The 26,248-nt window shown below is 37.7% G+C and overlaps 1 protein-coding gene across 13 annotated transcripts in view; it reads left to right on the top strand.

Moving 5' to 3' along the window:
• RIC8B (RIC8 guanine nucleotide exchange factor B) overlaps nucleotides 1-26,248 on the top strand; it is a 116,412-nt gene that overhangs the window by 57,989 nt on the left and 32,175 nt on the right. For all 13 annotated transcript variants that reach the window (XR_635097.4, XR_635100.4, XR_635098.4 and 10 more), the window contains 3 exons: nucleotides 12,583-12,811; nucleotides 13,825-13,920; nucleotides 21,422-21,566. Coding sequence is in view for 8 of the 13 variants with exons in the window: in XM_009181598.4 (XP_009179862.1) it covers nucleotides 12,583-12,811; nucleotides 13,825-13,920; nucleotides 21,422-21,566 (470 nt within the window). In the remaining 5 variants the exon portion in view is untranslated. The remainder of the gene's footprint in view (nucleotides 1-12,582; nucleotides 12,812-13,824; nucleotides 13,921-21,421; nucleotides 21,567-26,248) is intronic.

Here is a 26,248-nt window from a genome sequence, read left to right on the forward strand (position 1 = left end):
TATATATGTATGTGAGAGCTTATTTCTGAGCTCTCTGTTCTATTTCATTTGTCTGTATGGCTTCAGGCCAGTAATACACTGTTTTGGTTACTGTAGCTTTATAGTAAGTTTTGAAATGAGTAAGTGTGAGTTCTCCAGCTTTGTTCTTTTTCAAGATTATTTTGGCTATTCAGAGTCCTTTGAGATTCTATATGAATTTTAAGGTGGGTTTTTCTGTTTCTCAAAAGAATGTCATGGGGATTTTCATAAGGATTGCATTGAACCTATAGAATTCTTTGGGTTGTATTAATATTTTAACAATACTCAGTCTTCTAATTACACAAGGCAGACTTTTAATACATGTTTGAAAATTGAGTGATTTCATTTCTGTTTATTAATTAAGCACTACTATTTGTTAGGCACTATGTTGAGTAACAAAAATGAACACAGCACAGTCTCTGTTCTCCATGACTTGCTAATCAATAGATAAGACAGATTTGTAAGTAAATAAGTAGAGTTGTTTTGATGAGTGCTGTATTAGACATGAATAAGCTTATATAGTTGTACAGAAAAGGAGAATTTACTTTGGAGAGATCGAGAAGGGGTTTGCGTTGGTTTTGTTGTTAGCATGAAGCTCTTAACTCTTTAAGCTGACTCTCTGTAAATGACAGTCATCTAGGTGAACAGATGTTTTCTGAACTATAGCTGAGCACTGTTCTTAGAGACTTCACAATGCATACCTGGAGGAACATGGAGACTAAATTCCCTTACTGTCCAGTTTAGATTAAGACCCCCCTCCCCCGCACACACATATCTTGTCACTGTCTTATCATCTGCTTTATTTTTTTTATAAGGAGAAAAGACATAAATGTTATGAAAAGCTAAATAACAATTCAAGACAAGAATAGAGAGATATCACAGATATTTTTTGAGTAGTCTCCCAGTAAATTATTCAAATAATAATTGCTAATAGAATTCAAAGGGCATCGTCACTATGGTTTGTCATGATAAGAAAGTCTTCCTTGCTCAAATGATACCTGTCCTGGCCTTTTCCAGACCTCTAGTCCTCTGATGATTCCTTTTTCTCCTATCTGTAAGTCCTCTTGTAGATTTCCTTTCTTCCATCTCTATTCTAAAACATTTGTTCATCATTTCAACCTACTCCACTCCATTACCGTGTCCTGCCAGTCTTAAAGCACTCAACCCTAGATCTGATCAGCCCACCTTCTTTCTCCATAGGCTGCTGAGCCCTAAGGGAAAGTTTTACCTAACCTGACAGATGGCTCCATCTTCTCCACCGCACACAGAGGTGTTTTTCAAAAAGCAGATTTCTACTTTAAGTCTTTTCATGACTTTTCTCTGTCTTAAGGATTAAGAGAAAAAAAATTTTTATCACTGTACATGTGTTTATGATATGCAGTCTCATGTAGAAAATCTGTTTCCCCTGGTCAGTTCCCGCTTTCATTCTATGTATATGATTCTGCCAAACCTTTGCAACTCTCTAAAGGCCTTCTGCACCCCCTTATCCTTAGAAGATAACATGTTTTTACTTAGTTTTTATTTATGGATATTTGGGGTGGCCTGGCAACATGGGGTAGGGGTTGTGAGATTATGAGAGAGCTTAAAGCCTTCAAATACATCTTAGCATGGCCATTGAAGCCTGACATCTGGATTAAATCTCAGCCCTTTCCACAAGACTTCAGGGCAGAATATCATGCTAAAGTGTCAGAGTCTCTGCCTAATAAATTGGGCAGAATGCTGTTATCATGGCAATATGCCAGTAACTTCTGAATGAAGGAAACCATCTCTGGTTGTGTTGTATTGGATGAATCCATGGAATTGGATCTGAGGCATTGGCCTTCACCTTGAGAACTCTCTGCCTCGACAGCATCCCGTGTTTCTGTTATCAAGCAACACATTTGCATGGCAAGGAGCCACTTCCCTTGCCTCCAGGAGCCTACCATTCCACAATCTGCATGACTGTATTCAAGCTACTCTGCTCTTCTTTCTCTTCCTTAGACACAGATTCCTTATTAGGGCCTTTACACTTTCTCTGTCTACTGCCTGAAATCCTTTTCCCAGATCTTTAAGAGGCTGAGTCCTTCTTGACACTGAGAACTTAGCTCAAATGTCACTTCTTCAATTAGGCCTTCCATAATTGCCTAATTTAGATTACAACCCCCCTCCCAGCCCCCTGCCACCACATACACACATATCTTGTCACTACCTTATCATCTGCTTTATTTTTTTCATGATACTTATCACTAACTGAAATAATCTTCATCTTTTATTTTTCCACTTGTTTATTGTTTCTCTCCTTCATTAAATTGTATGTAATCCCAGCACTTTGGAAGGCCAAGGTGGGTGGATCGCCTGAGGTCATGAGTTCGAGGCAGGCCTGGCCAACATGGTGAAATTGCGTGTCTACAAAAAATATAAAAATTAGATGGGTGTGGTGGCGGCCACCTGTAGTCCCAGTTACTCAGGAGGCTGAGACAGGAGAATCGCTTGAACCTAGGGGGCTGAGATTGTAGTGAGCTGAGATGGGGCCACTGCACTCCAGCCTGGGAGACAGAGCAAGACTCCGTAAAAAAAAAAAAAAAAAAATTGTATGCTTGAAAAGAGTGAAGATTGTGTCTGTCTTGTCTGCCATTATATATCCAACACCTAGAACAGTTATACTTAGTAAATGCTTAATAAATATTAATTGGATGAAGGGATGGATAGATAGATGATCTTGCTGACCTCTTAAGAGGCTAATTGGAAACTGTCAAGCAGGATCGTTCTTAAACCCTTAATTCCCCATCCCTACCTATAAATGTACTATAAAATGTACCTGTTCTTTCCTGTTTTCTGCCAATATCAGGAAATTAAGTGGCTCTCTCCCTGCCCAAGGTTAACATGCCCACACCTTTTTCTTCTGCCTCTTGAGGCCTTATTTCAGCATTGAACTCCTCTTCTAGTTCTTCAGTCTCTTCTTTGGGCTTTATCCCTTCAATATGTGACATGCTGAGATCTGTCCCTTTTGTGAGGAAAAAAAATCTTTGATCTTTATCACCTCAGAGATATGACCCTGTTTCTTCCCTTCCCTTCACAGCTAAGTTTTTTGACAGTGTTTTCTGTGCCATTAGCCTCTAAATAATTTGATCATATTCCTAATCAGTAAAAATTTTTGAATATATTTATTGAATATATTTATTTGAATATATTTATATTCAAATATATTCTTGAATATATTTATTCAGACACCCTTGAATATATTTATTTACATATACCTTATATATATATGCTGCTAAGCTGATATACGAAATAGATAATGAAATTATATATAAACAATAAAAAGGGATAACATACAGACTAATATTTTAAAATAGATTTTTAAAATTAACCTGCCACAAACTTTTAAAATTATCAGCTGGGCATGGCAGCTCACGCCTGTAATCCCAGCACTTTGGGAGGCCAAGGTGGGCAGATAGTTGAGGTTGGAAGTTCGAGACCAGCCTGACCAACAAGGAGAGACGTCATCTCTATTAAAAATACAAAATTAGCTGGGCATGATGATGCATGCCTGTAGTCCCAGCTACTTGGGAGGCTGAGGCAGGAGAATTGCTTGAACCTGGGAGGCAGAGGTTGCAGTGAGCTGAGATCGCACCACTGCACTCCAGCCTGGGGGACAGGGTGAGACTCTGTCTCAAAAAAAAAAAAAAAAAGAAAAAAAATTATCAAATAACAGAGGTTTTTCTTTATGTTCTGCACAATTACTGTTTAAGTACCTTGTTAATTGTGGTGGCTTTGAACTATCATTAGCTGATAGCTCTGGGCACATTAGATACTTGATATGTTTGGATGTTTTGTCCCCACCAAATCTCATGTTGAAAGGTGACCTCCAATGTTGGAGGTGGACCTAGTGGGAGGTGTTTGAGTCATGGGGGTGGATCCTCATGAATGCTTGGTGCTGTCCTCCATGTAACAAGTGAGTTCTCACTGTGATCACTCGAGATCTAGCTGTTAAAAGAACCTAGCACCTTCTCCCCTTCTTTCTTGCTCCCACTCTTGCTGTGTGATACACCTGCTTTCCCTTCGTCTTCCACCATAATTGTAAGCTTCCTGAGGCCCTCACCAGAAGCCAATAAGATACAAGTGCCATGCTTGTACAGCTTGCAAAACTGTAAGCCAAATAAGCCTTTCTTTATATAAATTACCCAGTCTCAGCTATTCCTTTATGGGACTAATACAGTACTTAAGGCAAAACTCCTTAGTATCGTAGTAGTTGTAAATTCATGTTACAGATAATTTCCAGTTTTTCTAAAACTAGCTTCTTGTCAGATCTGTTTGGATTGTCCTTGTTTTGACTCATGATATGGCATACAAAAGGCTCTGCCGTTTTCTTATCCTTTGCTTATGTTACTTATTATCTTCAATGTTGGTGTCTTTGTATCATAGGATTTATTTAAAATAGTTTATTCATTTTACAAGAATTGGTTTAGTTAAAACTGGATAAAATATATAAACCCAGTTAAGTGGGCATATGTAAATTGTAATATGACCAGTGAAGAAAGCGAATGAGTGACCAGGAAGGAAGGACATCACTGCTACCCTTCTGTAATGTGGAATTTTAACTCTTCTCTCAAGATGCTTTGCATTTGTTTGTGACATGGAGAACATTTGATTTATGGTTCAGGTCTGGGTACCAGTGTCAATTCATTTATAAAATATTAGTAAAGCTTAATTTCTTTTCAACTTTCTAGATAAAACTAATAAAAATAGAAGTACTTTGGCTGGGCACGGTGGCTCACACCTGTAATCCCAACACTTTGGGAGGCCGAGGCGGGCATATCACGAGGTCAGGAGATCGAGACCATCCTGGCTAACACAGTGAAACCCCATCTCTACTGAAAATACAAGAAAATTAGCCAGGCGTGGTGGCAGGCGCCTGTAGTCCCAGCTACTTGAGAGGCTGAGGTAGGAGAATGGCATGAACCCGGGAGGCGGAGCTTGCAGTGAGTTGAGATCACGCCACTGCTCTCCAGCCTGGGCGACAGAGTGAGACTCCATCTCAAAAAAAAAAAAGGACTATTTTCTTCCCACATCCAGTGGATCATCTTATGTACCTCCAGGGTTGCATCCACCTCACTTTGCAGACTACTGGTTTGTACTTACCATTTCCGTGGCTTTACCTGCTATTCATTCTTCAGCCCACTGTAATCAGGCTTCTGCATCTACTCCTCTGCCAGCACAACTCTGGTTTAAGGTCATCAGTAAGTTACCTTATCATAACATACAAGACTTTTTATAATGTCCTCACCCCATTTCATACATACATGAATAGACCTTTCTGGTCTTATTACCTACTAAGACCCCTCCTTTAGAGGCCTTATCGTTTGCTTTAGGTTTAGGAACCTGTTTTCAGTTCTCCACAAGTACCATAATCTCTCATTCCTCCAAATTTTTGCTATTCCCTCTTGTAGTGGAATATGTCTGCTGTTCAGAAGCTCCTTAATTGTTGACATTTACTATGTGCCAGGAAGAATGCTTTGCATGCCTTTCTTCATTTAATACCAACATCAACCTGGTAAGTTAAGCTCCTTTATTTTAGAGGTAGGACTAGGCTTAGAAGAGGTTATATAATTTGCCTAAGGCTTACTAGAATTCAAACCCAGTGCTTTACAAATTATGTTATGCTGCCTTCCCTTAGGAAAAGGAGTTTATTTTCTTTTTTATACCTGGCACATAGCACAAGGCATAGCAAATATTATATTTGTTGAATGAATAAAGTGAGGTTTGAGCTAGTCTTAAAGAATGAAAATGTTCTAGGCAGGAGAAAACATGGACAAATACAGAAAAGAGAATGTGTCTACAGCACATTTAGAGAACAATGACCTGGTCACTATGGGTTAAAAGCTATTTCACTGAGAGTAGCATTCAGGGGTCTTTCCATTCAAAGTTTTCTTGAAGCTTCCCCGCCTGCTGCTGCTATAGTCCTCTCTTGTTCTTCGTAGAAAAACTCCTTTAAGTGGTGACTATCTGATTCCTCTACTATTCTGTTAAATCCAGTTCACCAAGGCTTTTAGCCTCACTACTCCACCAGAATGGCTATTGTTAAGGTCACTAGTGACTTCTGTGTTGCTAAATCCAGTGGACATTTTTCAGTCATCCTCTTACTTGATCTGTCAGCATCATTTGACACAGATCATCACTCCATTCTTAGATACCATGCTATCTTGGTTTTCCTCTTACCTCACTAATTATAAGTTCTTTGTCTACTCCTCAGCCTTTGAATGACAGAGTGCTCTAGGCTTAGCTTTCATAGTCTTTTAATCCACATTCACTCCTTTACTGATCTAATACAGTCTTCTCTAATACCATCTACATGCCAATGACTTGTCAGTTTATATCTCTCTCTAACCCTGATCTCCCTGCCTGAACTCCAGACTCACACAGCTAATTTCCTATTAACATCTCCACTTGGATGTCAACTAGACACCCCAAACTTAACATCCAAAATTAAACTCTCTATCGTCCCCTAAAAAGCACTTCTCTTGCAGTGTTTCCGAATTTCAGTTTATGGCACCTCCAGCTTTTCACTTCCTAAGGCTAGAACTTTGGATTCTCTCAAACTCCACACTAGCCTGTCAGGAAATCCTTCAATATGTATCGAATGAACCACTTCATTGTTAATACCTTATTCAGTCACCTGAATTATTGCAGTAACATCCTAACTATTCTCCCTTACGTTTGATGTCCTACTGACTGTCCTCAGTGCAGTAGCCAGAGTGACCCTTTTAACCTAAGGTAAGAGGATCTCATCATGCAAAACCCTGCAATGAATGATTTTCCATTTCCATCAGAGTAAGAATTAAAGTTATCCTACAGGACCAATCTGGTCCTCTCCATGATATACCTGATGTCATATCCTACTCCTCTTATGTGTGGTGGGTCAGCCACACCAACTTCTTTGCTGTTCTTCAGACATGCCACTGCCCTTGCCCCAGAACCTTTGCTTTTACTCTTCTTCCTCTGATGCTCCTTCCTCAGTCACATTACTCATTCTCTAATCCCTTCAAGTCATTTCAATGACTCATCTCAGTGAAGTCTTCCCTAACCATCCTATTTAAAAGTATAACCCAACCAGGCGTGGTGGCACACGCCTGTAATCCCAGCACTTTGCCAGGCCGAGGCAGGCGGATCACGAGGTCAGGAGTTCAAGACCAGCCTGACCAATATGGTGAAACCCCGTCTCTACTGAAAATACAAAAATTAGCCAGGCATGGTGGCACACGCCTGTAATCCCAGCTACTCAGGAGGCTGAGGCAGGAGAATCGCTTGAACCCAGAAGGCGGGGGTTGCAGTGAGCCAAGATGACGCCATTGTACTCCAGCCTGGGTGACAGAGTGAGACTCTGTCTCAAAAAAAAAAAAAAGTACAACCCATACATACTAGTTTACCCTCCTAGGTTCTTCCACCAGAGCACTTGCCACCTTCTAGCATATTATTTAATTAATTAACTTAAACAAATTTTATTGACTTTTCTCTCCATGCCAGAAAATAAGTTTTGTGAGGACAGGAATGTTTTTATTTATTTTCTTTATAATACCTGCCTGAAATAGTGCCTGGCACAAGTAAATAATAAATAGTTACTGGATTGAGTTAGATTAAATAAAATTACTTATTTACATCTGAAAATCTTTTGGGTTTTTTTTTTTTTTTTTGGACAGAGAGTCTCACTCTGTTGCCCAGGCTGGAGTACAGTGGCACAATCTTGGTTCTCTGCATCCTCTGCCTCCTGGGTTCAACCAGTTCTCCTGCTTCAGCCTCCCAAGTAGCTGGGATTACAGGCATGCGCCACCACGCCTGGCTAATTTTTGTATTTTTAGTAGAGATGGGGTTTTACCATGTTGGCCAGGCTGATCTTGAACTCCTGACCTTGGGTGATCCACCCGCCTCAGCCTCCCAAAGTGCTGAGATTACAGGCATGAGCCAAAACACCTGGTCGGGGATCGTTCTTTTCTTTGCCTGAATCATTTTAGATGGTTTTATTGTGGTTTGGTTGATATATAAAAAGCTGTACATAGTTAATGTATACAACTTGATGAGTTTGGAATTCTAAGTAAACACCTGAGAGGTATTACCATAATCAAGGCCATAAACTTTGTCATCAAAACAGTTTTTGTACTGGCATAAAACAGACATATAGACCAATAGAACAAAAGAAAGAGTTCAGAAATAAACCCACACATAGATAGTTCTTCAGAAAGGGTGCCAAGAATACACAATGGGAAAAAACAATAGTCTCCTCAATAAATGGTTTTGGGAAGACTGGATTTCAATTAAAGAATGAAATTGAATCCTTATGTCACATCATACACAAAAATCAACTCAAAATAGATTAAAGACTTAAATGTAAAACCTAAAACAATAAAACTCTTAGAAGAACACTTAAATTAGCCAGGCATGGTGGCACACACCTGTACTGCCAGCTACTCAGGAGGCTCAGGTGGGAGGATCACTTGAACTTGGGAGGTTGAGGCTATAATGAGCTGTGATCACACTACTGCATTCTAACCTGAACAACAGAACAGTAACCTGTCAAAAAAAAAAAAAAGGAGGAGCAGGAGCGGGAAACATAAGAAAAAGCTTATGGACATTGGTCTTGGCAGTGACTTGTTGGGTATGACACCAAAGCACAGGCAACAAAAGCAAATGTAGACAAGTGGAATTACATCAAACTGGAAAACTTCTGCACAGCAAAGGAAACAGTCAACAAAATGAAAAGGCAACTTATGAAATGAGAGGTTAATATCTAAAACCTATAAAGAACTCTTAATAGCAAGAAAAAAAATCTGATTTTAAAATGGACAAAAATGTGAATAGACATTTAACCAACAAAGACATACAGACAGACAACAGGTACATGAAAAGGTACTTAACATCACTAATCATTAAGGAAATGCAAATCAAAACCTCAATATCATCTCATACCTTGTTAGAAGGGTTATTACCAAAAAAAAAAAAAAAAAAAAAAAAAAAACCTCAAAAACAAAAGATAACCAATGGTAAGGATGTGAAGAAAAGGAAATCTTTTTACACTGTTGGTGGAAATGTAAATTAGTGTAGCCATTATGGAAAACAGTGTGGAGGTTTCTCAAAAGATGAAAAATAGAATTATTTGATTCAGTAATCCCACTTCTGGGAGTATATCCAAAGGAAATAAAATCACTACTTCAAAGAGATATCTGCATTCTCATCACATGTTCATTACAGCACTGTTCACAATAGCCAAGATATTGAAACAACCTAAATGTCTATCAGTCAGATGAATGGATAAAATGTGTGTATGTATATATACACACACAGCACAATCAGTGGAGTATTATTCAGCCTTTAAAAAAAGAAGGAAATCCCATCACTTGCAATAACATGGGTGTATCTGGAGGACATTATGATAAGTGAAATAAACCAGACACAGGACGGATACTCCATGATCCCACTTTTATGAGGAGTTTAAAATAGTGAAGCTTGTAGAACTAGATAGTAGAATAGTGGTTATCTGGGACTGGGGAGAGGAGCAAATGAGGAGGTGCAGTCAAAAGATGCAAAGTTTTAGTTATGCAAGATAAGGTCTGGAGATCTTCTGTGTAACAGAGCCTATAGTTAGCAATACTGTATTGTGTACTTAGAATGTTGCTAAGGGAATAGGTCTTACGTTAAGTGCTCTTACCACAAAAGAAAAAAATTACTTTTCAAAGATTTTGAGGGGTTTGGGTACAGTGGCTCACGCCTGTAATTCCAGCACTTTGGGAAGCCAAGGCAGGAAGATCGCTTGAGCCCAGGAGTTTGAGACCAGCTTGGGGAGCATAGTAGGACCTTGTCTCTACTAAAAATTAAAAAAATAGCGAGGGGCATGGTGGCATGTGCCTGTGGTCCCAGCTACTCAGGAGGCTGAGGCGGGAGGATTATTTGAGCCCAGGAAGTCAAGGCTGCAGTGAGCCGTGATCACGCCACTGCGCTCTGGCCTGGGCAAGAGACTCTATCTCAAAAACAATTGTTTTTTTTAATGAATAAAGAGGGCAAAAGGAAAATCTTTTGGAGATTTTAAGATTCATTTATGTAGACTTTTCAGTCTTGAAAAAAGATATGTAAGTCCCAAATATAAAGAAGATACATTTGACCAGGAAGATTTATTAACAGCTATGGATCTACATGTGCCATATCATGTTCTTCAGTGTCATTTCATGTTTTTGTCCAGCGATTCACAGAGGACTAGATTTTAGATTGCTTTTCCTCTCCCACAGCTGACAAGGCTTTAATCAGGGCATTAAGGAGTTCTAAATAGGTCTTGCTTTTGAATCTGCATATCAGGAGGGGGCTGGGAGCATGAGCGGGAGGATGTCATGTCTCAGTGATTAATGATCTCTAGGAAGCTGAAAAGGGGAGTGTAATATACACAGTATTTCTACCCCCTGGAGTAGGAATGCAAACACTATTGTGCAGATCTGTGCATAGTCACTGACTTCCTGGTAGCTGGAGAATTTCATACACTCTTCTACCACAAATAAAACTGTCAGAGAAGTGACAGAGCTCAAAAAGCTGGCCTTCCTTACTTAAAAAGAATAGCTCAAACACAGTGAGCCAGAAAATTAATTTTGTAGTTGTTTGGAAACCGAGTTTTTAAATAAAAAGTAAGAAAATGGGAACTTTTCTTGAAAAGCCTAAAACCTCCAAATATTTGTTGAATCAAACTCTACATTTGGTTTCTTAAATTTACTGAATTCCTGGGAACTGCTTACTTTAAACGAATTTAAAGGGGAAACATTCCTTTGTAATGAAATGACCCATCTTAAACTTTTCAATCTGGTCTCTGGTAGGTTCAGAAAATCATACGGTCTGTGGACTCAAGAGCCTATTGCCTGATGTTTAGGGAAAAAATCGTAACATTTCAGAATGGCTTGTATACAGTTTTTGAAAATAATTCTAAGGTAGAGTTATTTCCCCCCTTTTATTCTCAATGAATCTATGGTATTATTTAGTAACAATTTCCAAATGCTTAAGATAGAAGCAAAACATTCTGAGCTATAGGTAAGATAAACTACAGATATTTGCAAAAAAGTTTTAAGAGAAAGTTTTTGGGGAAAGCATTGTATTTCAGCCACCTTTGATTATTTACAAATAACCAAATATAGAGAATTTGTGCATAACACCAATAGCAGCAGCAGTATTTGGTTTTAGTGAGGACAACCAAATAACTTGTATTTTACTAGGAACCATTTATTCATAGGACTTGTTAAATTATTTTTTGCTCTTCATTCATTTTTTTGATGCCCTATACATTACCACCTTCTGTTCTGCATTGTCTAACTTTTAAACTGATTTCTTACCAGTTTTTATTTTTCCATAATATAAAAAGAAAGGAAATATTCATTCTTGGGGAAGTGGAGCACAATTCAGGGTAAAGGAAAGAAAAATTTTTGTATTTCTATTTCTTTGTTTTTCTGTTTGTTTTGCTTTATTTTTTAGGGTGTTGCTATAAAGTAAAAGGAGCTACTGGTCTAAATTAAGATAGTATCAGATAGATTAAGCTCTAAATTTGGTTTCCAAGTGGTTAGACTTTTAAATTGCATTTGCAGGAGTTTATTTTTAGTCAGGATATGGTTATTTTTAGATCTGCTTCTCTGTCACTAGGAAATGAAATGCCTGTCTTTCCATTGTTGATCAGGAAGTTCTAAGGCATAGGCATATAAGAGCCAGTTAACCCAGAACACCACCACTCCTTTTAGATGAAAGAATATGAAATAATTCATGGAAGAAAGTATGTTTGTTGAGAACATATCTAATTTTGAAATTGTTAGTGTCATTTTAATCTTTTGTACATTGAACAACAGAACAAGGTTTTTAGGGAATGCCAAAAATACAAGGTTTGGGTTCCCCCTACTGGCGTGCATCCCAGGCTTGTGTATTCATTAATACACAGCTGAAAGGCCTAGGGGCTAGAGATTAGAAATAGCTATATTAACTTCATTTAGAGACCTGATGATGAGAAAGAGAGAAAAAATTCCATTTCCCCCTTTCTGCGTATGTCTTACAAAAAATGGGATGATTTTAAAATTGTACTTTCTACATTTAGAAAGAATAAAACTTAATTCTACAATATTTGGTTTTAATGTTGCTACTGATAAGCTGCTTATTTGCAGTGCTTCTCAAATGCTTTATGTTGTAATCTAAGGAATAATAAAACACCAGTGGATCCACAAAAGGATTTAAAACCCCAGGGAAGAAATGCAAAGCTAGCATTGTTGCCATAATAAAATTAAAGAGCTGGCATTAAAGCTCACTAATTCCTATTTTAGCATTTCAGAAAGGGACATGACATCATGTGATTGTGTCTGTCTATTTAACATTTGTTTTTTCTAATTTGTACAACATATATTTGAAACAGTTTTTTATTTCCTATCTTGTAGTAAGTGCCAAGTAATATTAATGGCTCATTTTGGAAAAGAAATATTTTAATTGACTCTTAGAAGTCACTTTTGAACTTCTTATTATGTTTGCATTTTAAAGGACTATTCAGTCAAGTTAAAATATTGTATTTTTTTAATTGCTTTTCAGCAATGCAGTCAACCTTTTAAGCAATGTTCCGGTCTCTTGTTTGGATGTTCTCATTTGTCCATTAACCCATGAAGAAACAGCCCAAGAGGCAACGACTCTAGATGAACTGCCCAGTAATAAAACAGCTGAGAAAGAAACAGTTTTGAAAAACAATACCATGGTATACAATGGTATGAATATGGAGGCCATTCATGTTTTACTCAATTTTATGGAGAAGAGAATAGACAAGGTAAGGCTGATAAAATGTAAGCCCTGGGAAGATGCTTCCAAAAAATGTAAATGTGCCATACATACAGACACACATCACAGAGCATGATTTTTAAATCTAAGCTTTTTTGAAACTGATATGTTGCATGATTGTTTTTACTTTGGAAAGCAGTTTATTACAATACATGATAAATTGCTGAAGCCATGTTAATTTATTTGTTCAATGCTGAAAATTATGTTCATGCAGCACCAAAATTATGACTAGTGTTTGAAAACAAAGGAAAAATTAATTACTCTTCCGTGTTGTTACTTTGTGAGTCCTAGAAATAAAAAATATTCCCCCAAAAACTTGCTAAATATTCTTCATAATACCTAAAAGACATCTTCAAAAAAAAAAAAAAAGAAGACCTTGTCAATTTTCCATTTGTTGTGAGCTGCTTACATTCTCTGGTCTATCACTCACTTTGTCAGGTATCTATATTAAAAGGCAGCAAGGTAGCATAGGCGAGTCACCAAAATTTTGCTTCATTCAAGCCCATTGGCTGAGCCCATGGGAATCCTAGAAAATGTAGGAACATCCAGGAGGGACCAAAAAAGGCAATAGTAAACAGGAAGATGATAAAATGGAAATGTTGTTAGGAAAAGAATTATTAAAATAGCTTGTAAGCTTCGGTAACATAAGATGTCCCCACCTCGCGGATCACGAGGTCAGGAGATCAAGACCATCCTGGCTAACACGGTGAAACCCCATCTCTACTAAAACTACAAAAAATTAGCTGGGTGCGGTGGCGGTCGCCTGTAGTCCCAGCTACTCGGGAGGCTGAGGCAGGAAAATGGCGTGAACCCGGGGGGTGGAGCTTGCAGTGAGCCGAGATCGCGCCACTGCACTCCAGCCTGGGCGACAGAGCGAGACTCCATCTCAAAAAAAAAGGCCCCACCTCAAGAACAAATTAATATCCTCAGTTACATGAAGGAAAGTAATACTGTTAGAAACAAAACTAATGTATTTCAAAAACATATGGTTTTTTTTTATAGGGAAGCAGCTATAGAGAGGGTCTAACTCCAGTTCTCAGCTTATTAACCGAATGTTCCCGAGCCCATCGAAACATCCGAAAATTTCTCAAAGATCAGGTAACTGCTTAATGCATATTACATTGCAAAGTTAGTCTTTTTATGTGCATTTTAAACATAGAATTAATTGAATTCTCTCACAATGATTTTGTTTCAGATAATCAGAAACTCAAGTTAGTTTTAATCTTTGAAATCTTAATCAAGAAGTGTGTATTTTTTGAGTCATTCATTCAACAAATGCTACTGAGATGTGCTGTGTGCTGTGTTTTGGGCATTGAACAACAGATGAAGTCTTTCCCCTTGGGGAGTTTATTTCATAGAGAGGGGGACAAAAAGTAAACAAATATAAAATATAATGGCAGGTGTTGATAAGCGTTCTGAAGAAAGATAAAGCATTTTAAGAGAAAGGAGACACTTTAAGGGAACAAGGGAGGACCTCTCTGAAATGACATTTGAACAGAAAGGTGGAGAAGTAAGAGTATCTCTGAGAATGTTTGGAAAGGAGTGTCCCTGAGAGAACAAGTTCACAACCCCTGAGACAAGAGGATGCTTTGGTATACTTAAGGAAAAGCAAGAAGGCCAGTGTGCCTAGGCCACAATATGCAAGGGGTGAGTGGTAGATGAAGAGAGGTAACAAGAGCCAGGTACAGCAGGCGGTGTAGGACTTTTCATTCTCTTCTAAGTGAGATGAGAAGATATTGGAGGGTTTTAAGAGGGGAAGTGATGTGACCTTATTTATGCTTAAAGACATCCTGGCTACTATTTGTAGGATTGACATAGTGGAGCACAAATGGATGCAAGGAGACAAGTCCAAAAGATAACTGATGTTGCAAGTTTGGAGTAGGATGGTAGTGGTTAGAGTTCATACTTGGGAATATGTTTTAATATTTTAATATGTCTTAAAAGTAGCTCACAGAACTTGCTGATAGATTGGAATATGGGTTGAAAAAGAAAAAATAAGGGTGATTTTTAAACTTTCAGATTATACTTTAGACTACAAGTGTAAGACTTTGATTGTAACAATACCTGAAACTAGCCTCCTCTAAAATCCCAATTTCAAGCACCTTCTCTTAGTTAGTACCCTCAATCCAACATTCTTTCATCCTCTGAGGATTGTCAGTCTGTCAGTTTTTTCCACTGTTCTTCACTCACTTGTGTCTTCTCTCCTTACCCAGGCTAGATTCCACTTGAGGTTTATTACTATAATCCCTTCTTTCCATACATCTCTAACGAGCACCTTGTGTGCTCCCTCAGTCATACTCACCTGGCAAAACCTAACAAACTGGCTAACTCCAGCTTTCTGCCTACTCTGGGTCTCCACCAAGCACTTGAACGTGATAAGAGAAAAATGATACAACCATTTTGACTACTCTACTTTAAATTTAAGACCACCAGCCCCAATCGATTCCTTAGCAAACTCCAAGATGACTATTTCACAGCTCCTTTTTCTTCACACCTCCAATGCTTACTACTCTCTCCTCACTCTCATTTCTTGACTTTGTTTCCTATTTCACCACGAAATTAAGAAAAATACTTTATCTTTCCACCATTGCATCTGCTGTCTTCATCTATACTGCCACATCCCTTGTATTCCAATCTGTCACAATGGATGAATCATTCCTACTTCTGTCTGTGGCCAGCATTTGTCCTGGATCTCTTTCCCTCTCATGAACTTTGCACCTGCATTTATTTCCCCTCTCTCTTCTTATATTAATCATTTTTTAAAATGTATTGGATCATTTAAGTCAGAACCCAAACACATCTTTCATCTTAAAAACAAAAATACCTTCCCTTATCCCACTTCTCAAGCTGCCTTTCTATTTCTGTGCTCCTCTTTATGCAGGGTTCCTGAGAAGGTTTTCCATACTCTCACTCTCTCTATTCTTTTTACTCATTTTTGACTCCTAAACCCTCTGTAATTAGGCTACATGCCTTCCGCCCCACTGCGAAGGTGTTTATCAGAGTCACCAACTCAACACTGCCAAATCTAATAGTTTTCAAATCTTTTTTAAATTATCCAATAAAATTTGATGTAAGTATTGCCTCCTCCTTGAAATACTTTCTTCACTTGGTTTCTGGGACACAATAGAGAACCTGTTTGTGATCATCCTCGTTTTCCTGACCCTAAATGTTTGAGTGCCCCAAGGCAATACTATCTTGTCTCTATCTCTGCTGCCAGGGTGATCTCATTCAAGAGTCATCCGTATATGCTGATGACTCTCAAATTTGTATCTCCAGCCCTGACCTGTCACATAAGCTCTAGACTTACACAATGAACTGCCACTCATCTCCTCCCCTTGGATGCGTAGTAGGTATCTCAAGTTTAACATACCTCAAACTAATATCTTGATTTTCATTCCTCCAACCTATTTCTTCTCCTTCTTTCCACATTTCAGTACATGGTACCACCATTCACCCAATTGTTCATTTGTCCTAATAAATGAACCAGGTTCATTTTTTCCCTCTGTATTTATGGTCAAGATTTAGTAAGCACCTTACTCTATCTAGAACACACTAATAGGGAGTGCTGATAAGGAGAGATCAGAAAATAGAGACCATCTTTGAGGAATTTACAGTCTGTTGAAAGAAGAGAGATACCCAAAAAGCATGAATAATGATTTAAGCAAGATTAATTAATTAAGGTCATTTCCACATTTGATTATTTTGAGACATTCTCCCTTGACTAGGAGGAGTTGGTGAAGCACAGTAAATGAAAATACTTTTTTTCTGTATTTTTGCTTTTTTCTGTAGGGGATCCAGGTACACCTAAACTGTTTATATTTTGCTATCTCTAAAGAGAATAGCAAAAAAAGAAAAAACCTATTCGTTAAATAGCTTCTTAATATGAAGGCCTTGGGCCACATATTGTGTCCTTATAAAAGATTATGTGACCCACTGTCTGTCTTCAAGAAACATGACAGTAGAGGTAAGGAGATGAAACATGACAGGTGAAATAACCAAAGATACAAGGCATAATACAGAAATCAACTTTCCTTCTGAAGAGGATGCACTGTAGACTGTTACGATCAAGAAAGGCAGAATTTAAAGTACAGATGATTAACTCTGATAATAATGTAAGTGGAACCTTGGTTTCTTATTATGCCCTGTAGTGAATACCTGGTTAAATCCAACTCATGCATACCCAAAGGAAATTGGTCTTTATTCTGTATTTGGGAGGTAGAAAAGAAAACAAGTGGTAGAAATTACTGACCTAGGTTGTATTATTCTGGAGAGGCTTATAGAAGCAGTGAGTATTTGGGGGATTTGAAAAAGAAACTGGACAAGATTTGTCAAAGAAAAAATTTGTTGGAGGTAAGTATTCTGGGGGGAAATACATATGCAGTTTGGGAGTGGTATTTAACAATAACAACAAAATGTTGTTAAAAATTTGTTTTAAGGAACCAGAAACGTAGCTAACAAAATTTTTACGTGATAATCTTTGTTCATAGATTTTGTACTCTAGGTACTATAGGCATATACTACATGAAATCATTTGTTACATGTTTCATTCTTCTAGAAATGGGAGATGTACTAAGTATGGTTCAATAATGGTTCACAGTAGTAAGAATTTATTGTGTAATTACTTTGTGCCTAGTATTTTGTTCTACCCAGCCAGAGACTGAAATGTGGATTCCATAAACACTTTGGATAGGTTACTCAATTTTCTGAGATTTAGTTTCCATTTTTGTTTATAGCTGTCTCCCCTGCCTCTGATATCTCCTGGTACATGGTAGGTACTTGATATAGAAAGAGAGAGAGGGAAGAAAGTCATTTGAGTGGATCAAGTAAAATTATATATACATAAAGGGTCTGGGATATAATAGGTACACAGTAAGTTCCTATTTGACTTTGTGTCTGCCCTCATTTCTTAGCACAGGTCCTAGCTTATATAATAGAAGGCACTTAATAAAAGCTACTTGAATTAATTCATTTTTCCTTCAACCAGCAAATATTCATTAAACACCTGTAATATGCTAGACGCTGGGAAGAGAGCAGTAAACAAAACAAAGAAATCTCTGCCCCAGTGGAACTTGGTCTTGTGGAAGGAGGCAGACAAGTAAACAGATAATTATATGCTATGTCTGGTGGTGATACGTGCTATGAGGAAGGTTATGGCAGAGTAAGGAGGTGGAGGTGTTACAAAAGGAGAGTGCTAAAGGTTAGTGATATAGAGTGGTCAGGGAATGTCTCCTATAAGTGACATTTCGGCAAACACCTGAGGGAAGTAAGGAGAGAGCCATGCAAGTTTCTAGAAAAAGAGTTTCTGGGCAGAAAGAGAAGCAAATGCAAAAGACCTGAGGCAGGAAAGTACTTGGCATGTTTAAGAAGGTCCATGGAGGTCTGTGTGTCTGTAACAGCATAGGCAGGGAGAATAGTAGAAATGAAGTCGAAGAAGTAGCAGGAAGCCAGATTATGTGGAATCCTGTAAGGAAGTTGTAAGGACCTTGCCTTTTACTGTGAGATGAGAAGCTATGGGAACTGGAGAACTTTGAGGAGTGACATGATCTGACTTTCAAAGGATCATCCTAGCTGCTATGTAGAAAATGAATTAGAGAGTGACCAGCATGGAAGCAGAGACCACTTACAAGGCTTTGATATTAGTCCAGAGAGAAATATTGGTACCTTGGACTTGGTAATACTGGAGGAGGTGGGGAGAAGTGGTTGGATTGTGGGTATATTTCAGAGGTGGAGCTGACATAATATGCTGATGGATAGATATTAAAGAGAGGAGTCAAGGATATTTCCAAGGTTTTTGTACTAAGCAATTGGGAGAATGGACTTACCATTTAATGAGATGGAAAACTGCATGAGGAACAGGTTTGTTGGGAACTTCAAGAGTCCTGTATAGGAACTGCTAAGTTTTAGAGGTCTATAAAAGCCTGGAGGTCAGAAACAGAGTAGAATAGTGGTTACCAGGGGCTGTGGAGAAGATGGGGAGTTATTATTCAATAGATATAAAATTTCAATAATATAAAATTATTAAGATCAAGAGATCTGCTGTACAACATTGTACCTATAGAATGATGGTTACCAGAGGCTGGGAAGGATAGTGGGGGAGTAGGGGGAGAAGGAGGAGTGGGGATGGCTAATGGGTACAAAAATGTAGTTCAATAGAATGAATAAGATGTAGTATTTGATAGCACAACAGGGTGACATCAACAATAATTTGTTGTCTAATTTAAAAACAACTAAAAGTATAATTGGATTGTTTGTAACACAAAGAAAGCATAAATAGTGGATACCCCATTTACCCTGATGTGATTATTATGCATGGTATGCCTGTATCAAAATATCTCATATACTCCATAAATATATAACCTACTATGTACCCACAACAATTTAAAAAATTTTTTTCTTTTTAAATAGTTTATTATTATTATTATTATTATTATTATTATTATTGTAGAGACAGGGTCTCGCTGTTGCCCAGGCTGGTCTCAAGCTCCTGGTTTCAAGCGATCCTCCTGCCTTGGTCTCCTAAAATGCTGGGATTACAGTTGTGAGCTACCATGCCCGGCCAAAAATTAAAAATTAAAAAAAAACTACAAAAAAAAATATTGTGTGGTACACATAAAAATTTAAGAAGGTTAGAAAAAAGAAACAAGGAATCAGTCATGGGTCCCACGAAAGCTTAATTGAATGAGAATCTGCATTTTAACAAGATCCCCAGGTGTTTGGAATGCATATTCCAGGCTAAAATCACTAGCCTGAAAAGCACCAGTTAACAGGATGACTTCGGGATACTTTAATTTGCTCTGTAATCAGTCTGTAAGTGTAAGTAAGGGGGAGGCAGTGTATTTAATATTGTGTTAGATTGAATATCCTCTATATAGATCTATCATAGATATAATTATCTTAGAAAATGAAAGTGAGTCATTTTAATATAATTTCTGCCCTTTTTTAAATCTATTAGTTTCCATAACTCTTTGTAAAATCCTATAATTTTGATGATTTAAAAAAAAAAATTGGAGGTCAGGGCAGAAATCAACAATGGAGATATAATTTAGGGCAGGGGTCCCCAACCCCCCAACCCCAGGGCCTGGTCCATGGCCTTTTAGGAACTGGGCTGCACAGCAGGAGGTGAGCAGCAGGCGAGCATTACTGCCTGAGCTCCGCCTACTGTCATATCAGCTGGGGCATTAGATTCTCATAGGAGCACAAACACTATTGCGAACTGCACATACAAGGGATCTAGGTTGTGTGCTCCTTATGAGAATCTAATGTCTGATCATCTGAGGTGGAACAGTTTCATGTTGAAACCACCCACCAAGCCCCAGTCTGTGGAAAAATTGTCTTCCATGAAACCAGCCAAGTCCTTGGTGCCAAAAGGTTAGGGACTGCTGATTTAGGGAGTCATCAGGGTGCAGAGACTATAAAAAGCCATAAAACTGGATGAGATCACAAATTGAATGAGTAAAAATAATGAATTTGTCTACAAACTCAACCCTTGAATATTCCAACATTAACAAAACAGGAATAGAAAAGAGAATTGGCAAAAGAGGCTGAGACAAAGCAACCAATGAGATAGGAGGAGAACCAGGAGAAAGGTGTGTGGGTGGATGAATGGGTAAGTGAGTGAGCAAACTAACAGACAAACTAAGCAAGTTTCATAAGCCCTCTGGGGATCAGTCTATTTGCCATTACTTTTAATAGCAAAAACCACAATTGTTTTTGCACCAACCTAATACAAAACAGGGATGAGAGTGATATTACTACCTCCTTTGCAGGGTTACTGTGAAGATTATAAATAATGTATATATTGTGGGGTTACTGTGAAGATCATAAATAATGTATATATACCATCTATTATAGCAACTAATGCATAGAAAGTACTCAAAAATTAATAGCCATTTTTATTATAAAATTAAACAACTAGAAAACATAAGTGCAGTTTTTTTAATTAAATAAAGGTTGAGTGCACTTATCTAGAAATCCAGAATGCTCCAAAATCTGCAACTTTTTGAGCACCAACATGATGCTCAAAAGAAATGGTCATTTTGGAGCATTTCTGATTTCAGATTTTAGGATTAAGGATGCTTAATCCATATGTATCTATAACACAGATATTTCAAAATCTCCCCAAAATAGAAGTCTGAAGCACTTCTGGTCCCAGGCATTCTGGATAAGATATACTCAACCTATACTGAAAATGTTGGAGGACTCAAGAGAAGGTAAAAATCGGTATGACTCAGGGTATTAGGGAAGTCTTTATGGAAGAGAAACTTGACCTAAACTTCAAAATGGATTTTCATAGAGGCAAGTTGAGGCATTCCAGGTGCTGAGATGAACAAAAACTCGGAAATGCACTTGAGGATAGTGTGATGGTACAGTGAAGAGATGTTTCTGATCAAATGAAACCTCATCACAGGCATGAAATCACTTGAAGTCTGTTTTTTGTTGTTTAGTTTTACTTGGAAGCTAACCTTTTTTTTTTTTTTTTTTTTTTTGCTCCTACAATACAAACCCCAGTAGATATTACAAGACTGGCCAGTTGCATTGTACCATCTTCACTCACTCTAGTAGCCTCGATTGATGATGGGTTTTGCATTTGTGCCATCAGGTTTTACCACCGTTGAGGGATGTGACAAATCGACCTGAAGTTGGCTCAACTGTGAGAAATAAGCTGGTGCGCCTCATGACACATGTTGACCTTGGAGTCAAGCAAATTGCTGCTGAATTCCTTTTTGTCCTTTGCAAAGAGAGAGGTAGGTTAAACTCTCTTTGCCTCTGCCTTTTATCTTTCAGAGAGAATTCGAGAAATTTAATGGATAGTGTTAGTACTGGTCATCTCATTCCATTCTTTCCAAAGCTTACTGTCTGTTCTATTAGGCTAAGGAGTTAATAAAAATTAACAGCCAAAAACATTTTTTATACGCTTCCGAATTCATTGAGACATGCAAAGACAGATACATTACCAAACACACTCACGTTTAAAGTTTGCCTTCTGTATCCTTAACCCAGCCTTCATCTTAATGGGGCAGGACTTAGGGCCATTATGAAAAGTTGCTTCAGTAATTCAGGGGTTACTATTTTAATAAGCAGGCACAAGTCTAGGTTAGTTCCTCTTTTTAATTCCTCTTGGAATTAAAGCTATAGGAGTTTTGGTTTCTTTACTAAGTTTTCCAATCAGTAGTTACTGAATGTGAGCTATATAATATACTGAATAGAAGTTTTTAAAATGCATAATACCCTTGAGACAAAGTTAAGATAGTGGTAGAGAGAAATTTGAAAATAACTGTACTACAATGTAATAAATACTACTCTCTCAGTATATATAAAGTGATTGTCTACTGAGATAGATCCAACAATTAAAGATATTTTCTAAAATTATATGGATTACTCTGCAAAAGGCAAGTTTTCCAAACAAGGAACTTTGATTACTCAGTTATTCTTATTTTTACTTCTTCTACTTTGTAAATCCGCTAGTATAAAATCCCATCTAGGCAGATCTATATTCTACTGGGGTACTTTAAAAAAGTAAGATAGATAATTTGGAGATGGAAAAGTTCACTCCTCTTAAAATCTTAAGTCAATTGTTATTCTTAAACTTCATTTCTGATGTATTGATCCAACCACTTAAGTTCACATTAAGATGGTAATATTAGTAACCTAATTTGATCATTATCATAATGATTATGAATTGAGAGGTATCATGTGCCTGACATTCTATGTATAATCTCATTTAATTCTCATAATGATCCTGTAAGGTAAATATTATATTTTGATTTCATAAATGAAGCAACCTGCCACCTGAGAGCCTTTCAATAACATGTCACACAGTTGCTGAGGGCAGGAGCCCAAATTTGGGTCCTGTCTTTTCTTTCTGCCATATTTCCTCTCATAATAATTATATTAGCTATTATTATAGACTGTTTAGCATCTGTTCTTTTAGGCAATTTACTTCTTTAATGATTTTGAAAAAAGATTGATTTAGCATCTTGGAATTAAGTGATTAGCATAGTGCCTTGCACATAGTTATCTGTAAATATTGGCTGAATTGATTTGAGATCAGAAATGATCTGTTTTTTAAAGTATAATTATACATGTATATGCATAAATCCAAAATCACACATATGTGTATCTATTCATTTTAAAAGGTTTGTCAAAATATATACCAAAATATTATTTATTGTTACCTCTGAGTAATAAGAGTACTGGTGATTTTTTTAGTTGTCTGTATGATTTTTCTATAATGAACATGTATTTTTTGTATACCTTTAAAAAGTTTTAAAATGGGGAAGAATAAAGTTTATTTCTCCTGTAATTACATACCTAAGTGTATATCTAAATATATAAATCTAAATAAATAATTACATATCTAAATAATTTCTAAATATAATCACATTACCGATGAGTGAGTGTCATAGCAAATATGATAATTATGGTAATTGCATTTATAAGTGAATTTTGTTAACTTTTTAAATTTGAAATGGTTGGTTTTGTTCCCCCTTAGATCCAGTGTTTAGTTTCATAGTCCTAACTTTGAGCCCAAAGCTAACCTCCATTAGCAGATAATATATTTTTAATTTGACCTCAACAATTCTGCATTATAATCTTTTTTTTTTTTTCCCTAGACAGAGTCTTGCTCTGTCACCCAGGCTGGAGTGCAGTGGTGCAATCTCAGCTCACTGCAACCTCCGCCTCCCAGGTTCAAGCGATTCTCCTGCCTCAGCCTCCTGAGTAGCTGGGACTACAGGCACGTGCCACCATGCCTGGCTAATTTTTGGATTTTTAGTAGAGACGGGGTTTCACCATATTGGCCAGGATGGTCTCGAACTCCTGTCCTTGTGATCTGCCTATCTTGGCCTCCCAAAGTGCTGGGATTACAGGTGTGAGCCACCGCACCTGGCCTATAATCATTTTTTCCTTCCAATTTGATTATAAGTTTAGTAATGTATTCTTCTGGAATAAACAGACTTCGTTCAACAAATGTTTTTGAGCTAGACCCTGGGATTACAGAGGTATATAAGATAAACAATATTTCTGCCGATGTATTACTTATTTTTTTATTTAAGGGTCACAGACGCAAATGCCTACAGTATCAGGCTGGTAATAAAAGTAAGTCAGGTGGACTAGATGTAAGATGACAAATGAAAGTTGACACTTGGCTCACTGATGTGGAGACAATTGGCTGGGATGGGGAGACAAAGAGACTATGGGAGATTATAAAGAGGATGTTGCTACTCTTTAGCAGCAACTGATGGTTCCCATGAAGGAACATGTGGCCAGTGTTAGCAGATGTTCCATGTTTTCCGGAGAAGCTCTCTGTTTTTAAATGTTGTCAACTAGTTCAAATTTAAAACCTTCTGGCCAGAAAAGAAGAAAATGTCTGAGTTTACCTTCAGCTTAAAAGTAATCAGATTTTGGAATTTGGGTTTGGAGGTAGACTATTAAAATAAAATAAAATTCAAATAACTTTTCAGAATGTCTGAACTGTCTCTTATCTTAAGGATATGCCAAGGAAATTTGAAAGTGAAGGCATCTTGATCAAGGCTCAAAGGTCAGACCACTAAGTAGAGACAGACAGCAAGCAACAGTTACAATGGGTTAGGAATACAGAGACTGCATTAAGAAAGAGGGCGTGGGCGCGGGGGCTCATGCCTGAAATCCCAGCACTTTGGGAGGCCGAGGCAGGCAGATCATGAGGTCAGGAGATCGAGACCATCCTCGCCAACATGGTGAAACCCCCTCTCTACTAAAAATACAGAAATTAGCTGGACGTGGTTATCTTCTGGTCCCCATTCTCATTTCACATTGCTCCCTGAGTAATCTCATCCTCTCCCTTGGCTTCTGTTTGCACAAATTCCCAAATCTATGTATCTTCAGCCCCAACTTTTCTTCTGAACCCTAGTCATATTTATCCACTTGCTTACTGGACCTCTCTGCCTGAGTGTCTCACTGGTACCTCAGACTCATGTCTAAAGTTGAATTTATGATCTTCATCCCCATGCCCTTCAACCTTTTCATTATCCTTCTATCACTTTCTCTGCAAACAGCACCATTGTCTGTTTAGTTCCTAAAACCAGAAACTTAGGAGTTACCTTAGATTCCTTCTTTACCTGTAGAAGTCATAATCACCACATCTATAGATTCTACCTCCTGTTAAATATATTTTATTTATTTCCCCCATTCTGATCCCACACCACCATCTTAGTACAAGCCCTTAAAATTATTTTAACTATTAATAAGCTATTAAAATATCTCATGTCTCTGTTTCTAGTCAGATTTTCTTCAGTTTGTCTTCCACTTGGTTAACAGAGGGATTGGTGTAAAATACAAATATAATTTTGTCATTCCCCTCATGTAAAACTTTAAGTGATTCTCTGTTGCCTGCATGGTAAAATCCAAATTTTACCTCCACAGAGTCTCTGTGTAGTGTATTTGAAATCTATTCCCCTGTTATGCTCCATGCTTAGTCATACTAAATTATTTATTCTTGCCTGATTATACTGCACCATTTCTTGGCATATCTCCATGGATTGGCAGATGCTGTTCCTTTTGTGAGGAATGCTCTTCCTCATCTTTGTTACCATGGCGAACTTTACTTATCCTTGAAGACGAACTTAAGCATCATCTCTGTGAAGGCCTTCCAGGCAGAGTTCATCATTTTCTCCTTTGTGCCATTTTTTCTTCTCTGTTGTTAATACTTTTGATATTTGCTGTGTTGTAACTCTTTATTTGTTGAACTTATATTCTAGACACTGAGTTTCCTTTAGGTCGGAGATCGTGTCCTACTCATCTTTGGATCCCCAGTGCTTAACAGATAGCAGGTGCCCCATAAATGTTTAATAAAATAGCAAATGTTTGTGCTCTCTATAAATTCAGGCTGGTGAATACAGGGTCCCATTTAAAGGAGTAATTTCCGTGCACTATGATAAGTGCCCTAAGAGAGAAATGTGCCAGGTACTATGGCAACCTGAAAGAGGGAGTGCTTGGGGGTGTGGAGGAGATCAGAGAAAGCCTTCACAGAAGAGGACAAAGAAATAGGAAGTAGCCTTGAATGTATAGAAAAGAGACTAGTTTAAGGTGTGAGGAATCTTTAGGAGACAAATTTGGAAAAGACAGTGGAGGCCAGAAAACGAGCCCTTTTAGGCCCTGTTTTGGAATTTGAGCTTAGTTTTTAAGGGAAGACATTAGAGATTTTATTCAGGAAGGTTGTAAAATCCTATTTTTACAAAGATATTTTGGGCAGTTGTGTGGAATAAGAAATGGAGTGTGAGACTGGAAATAAGGACACAAAGACGAAGCCACTAGTTGAGTCTTCTAAAAGTTACAGCATTTGACTAGAAGGAAAAGGATTTTCACAGAGAAGGGGGAATGGTCTCTGGGTAGAAGCTGGTTCTTGACATTCTTTGTTCTTGGTAAAAGAGCAAAAACGTATTGCTTT

This window comes from Papio anubis, chromosome 9 (genome assembly GCF_008728515.1).
Source record: "Papio anubis isolate 15944 chromosome 9, Panubis1.0, whole genome shotgun sequence".
NCBI lineage: Eukaryota > Metazoa > Chordata > Mammalia > Primates > Cercopithecidae > Papio > Papio anubis.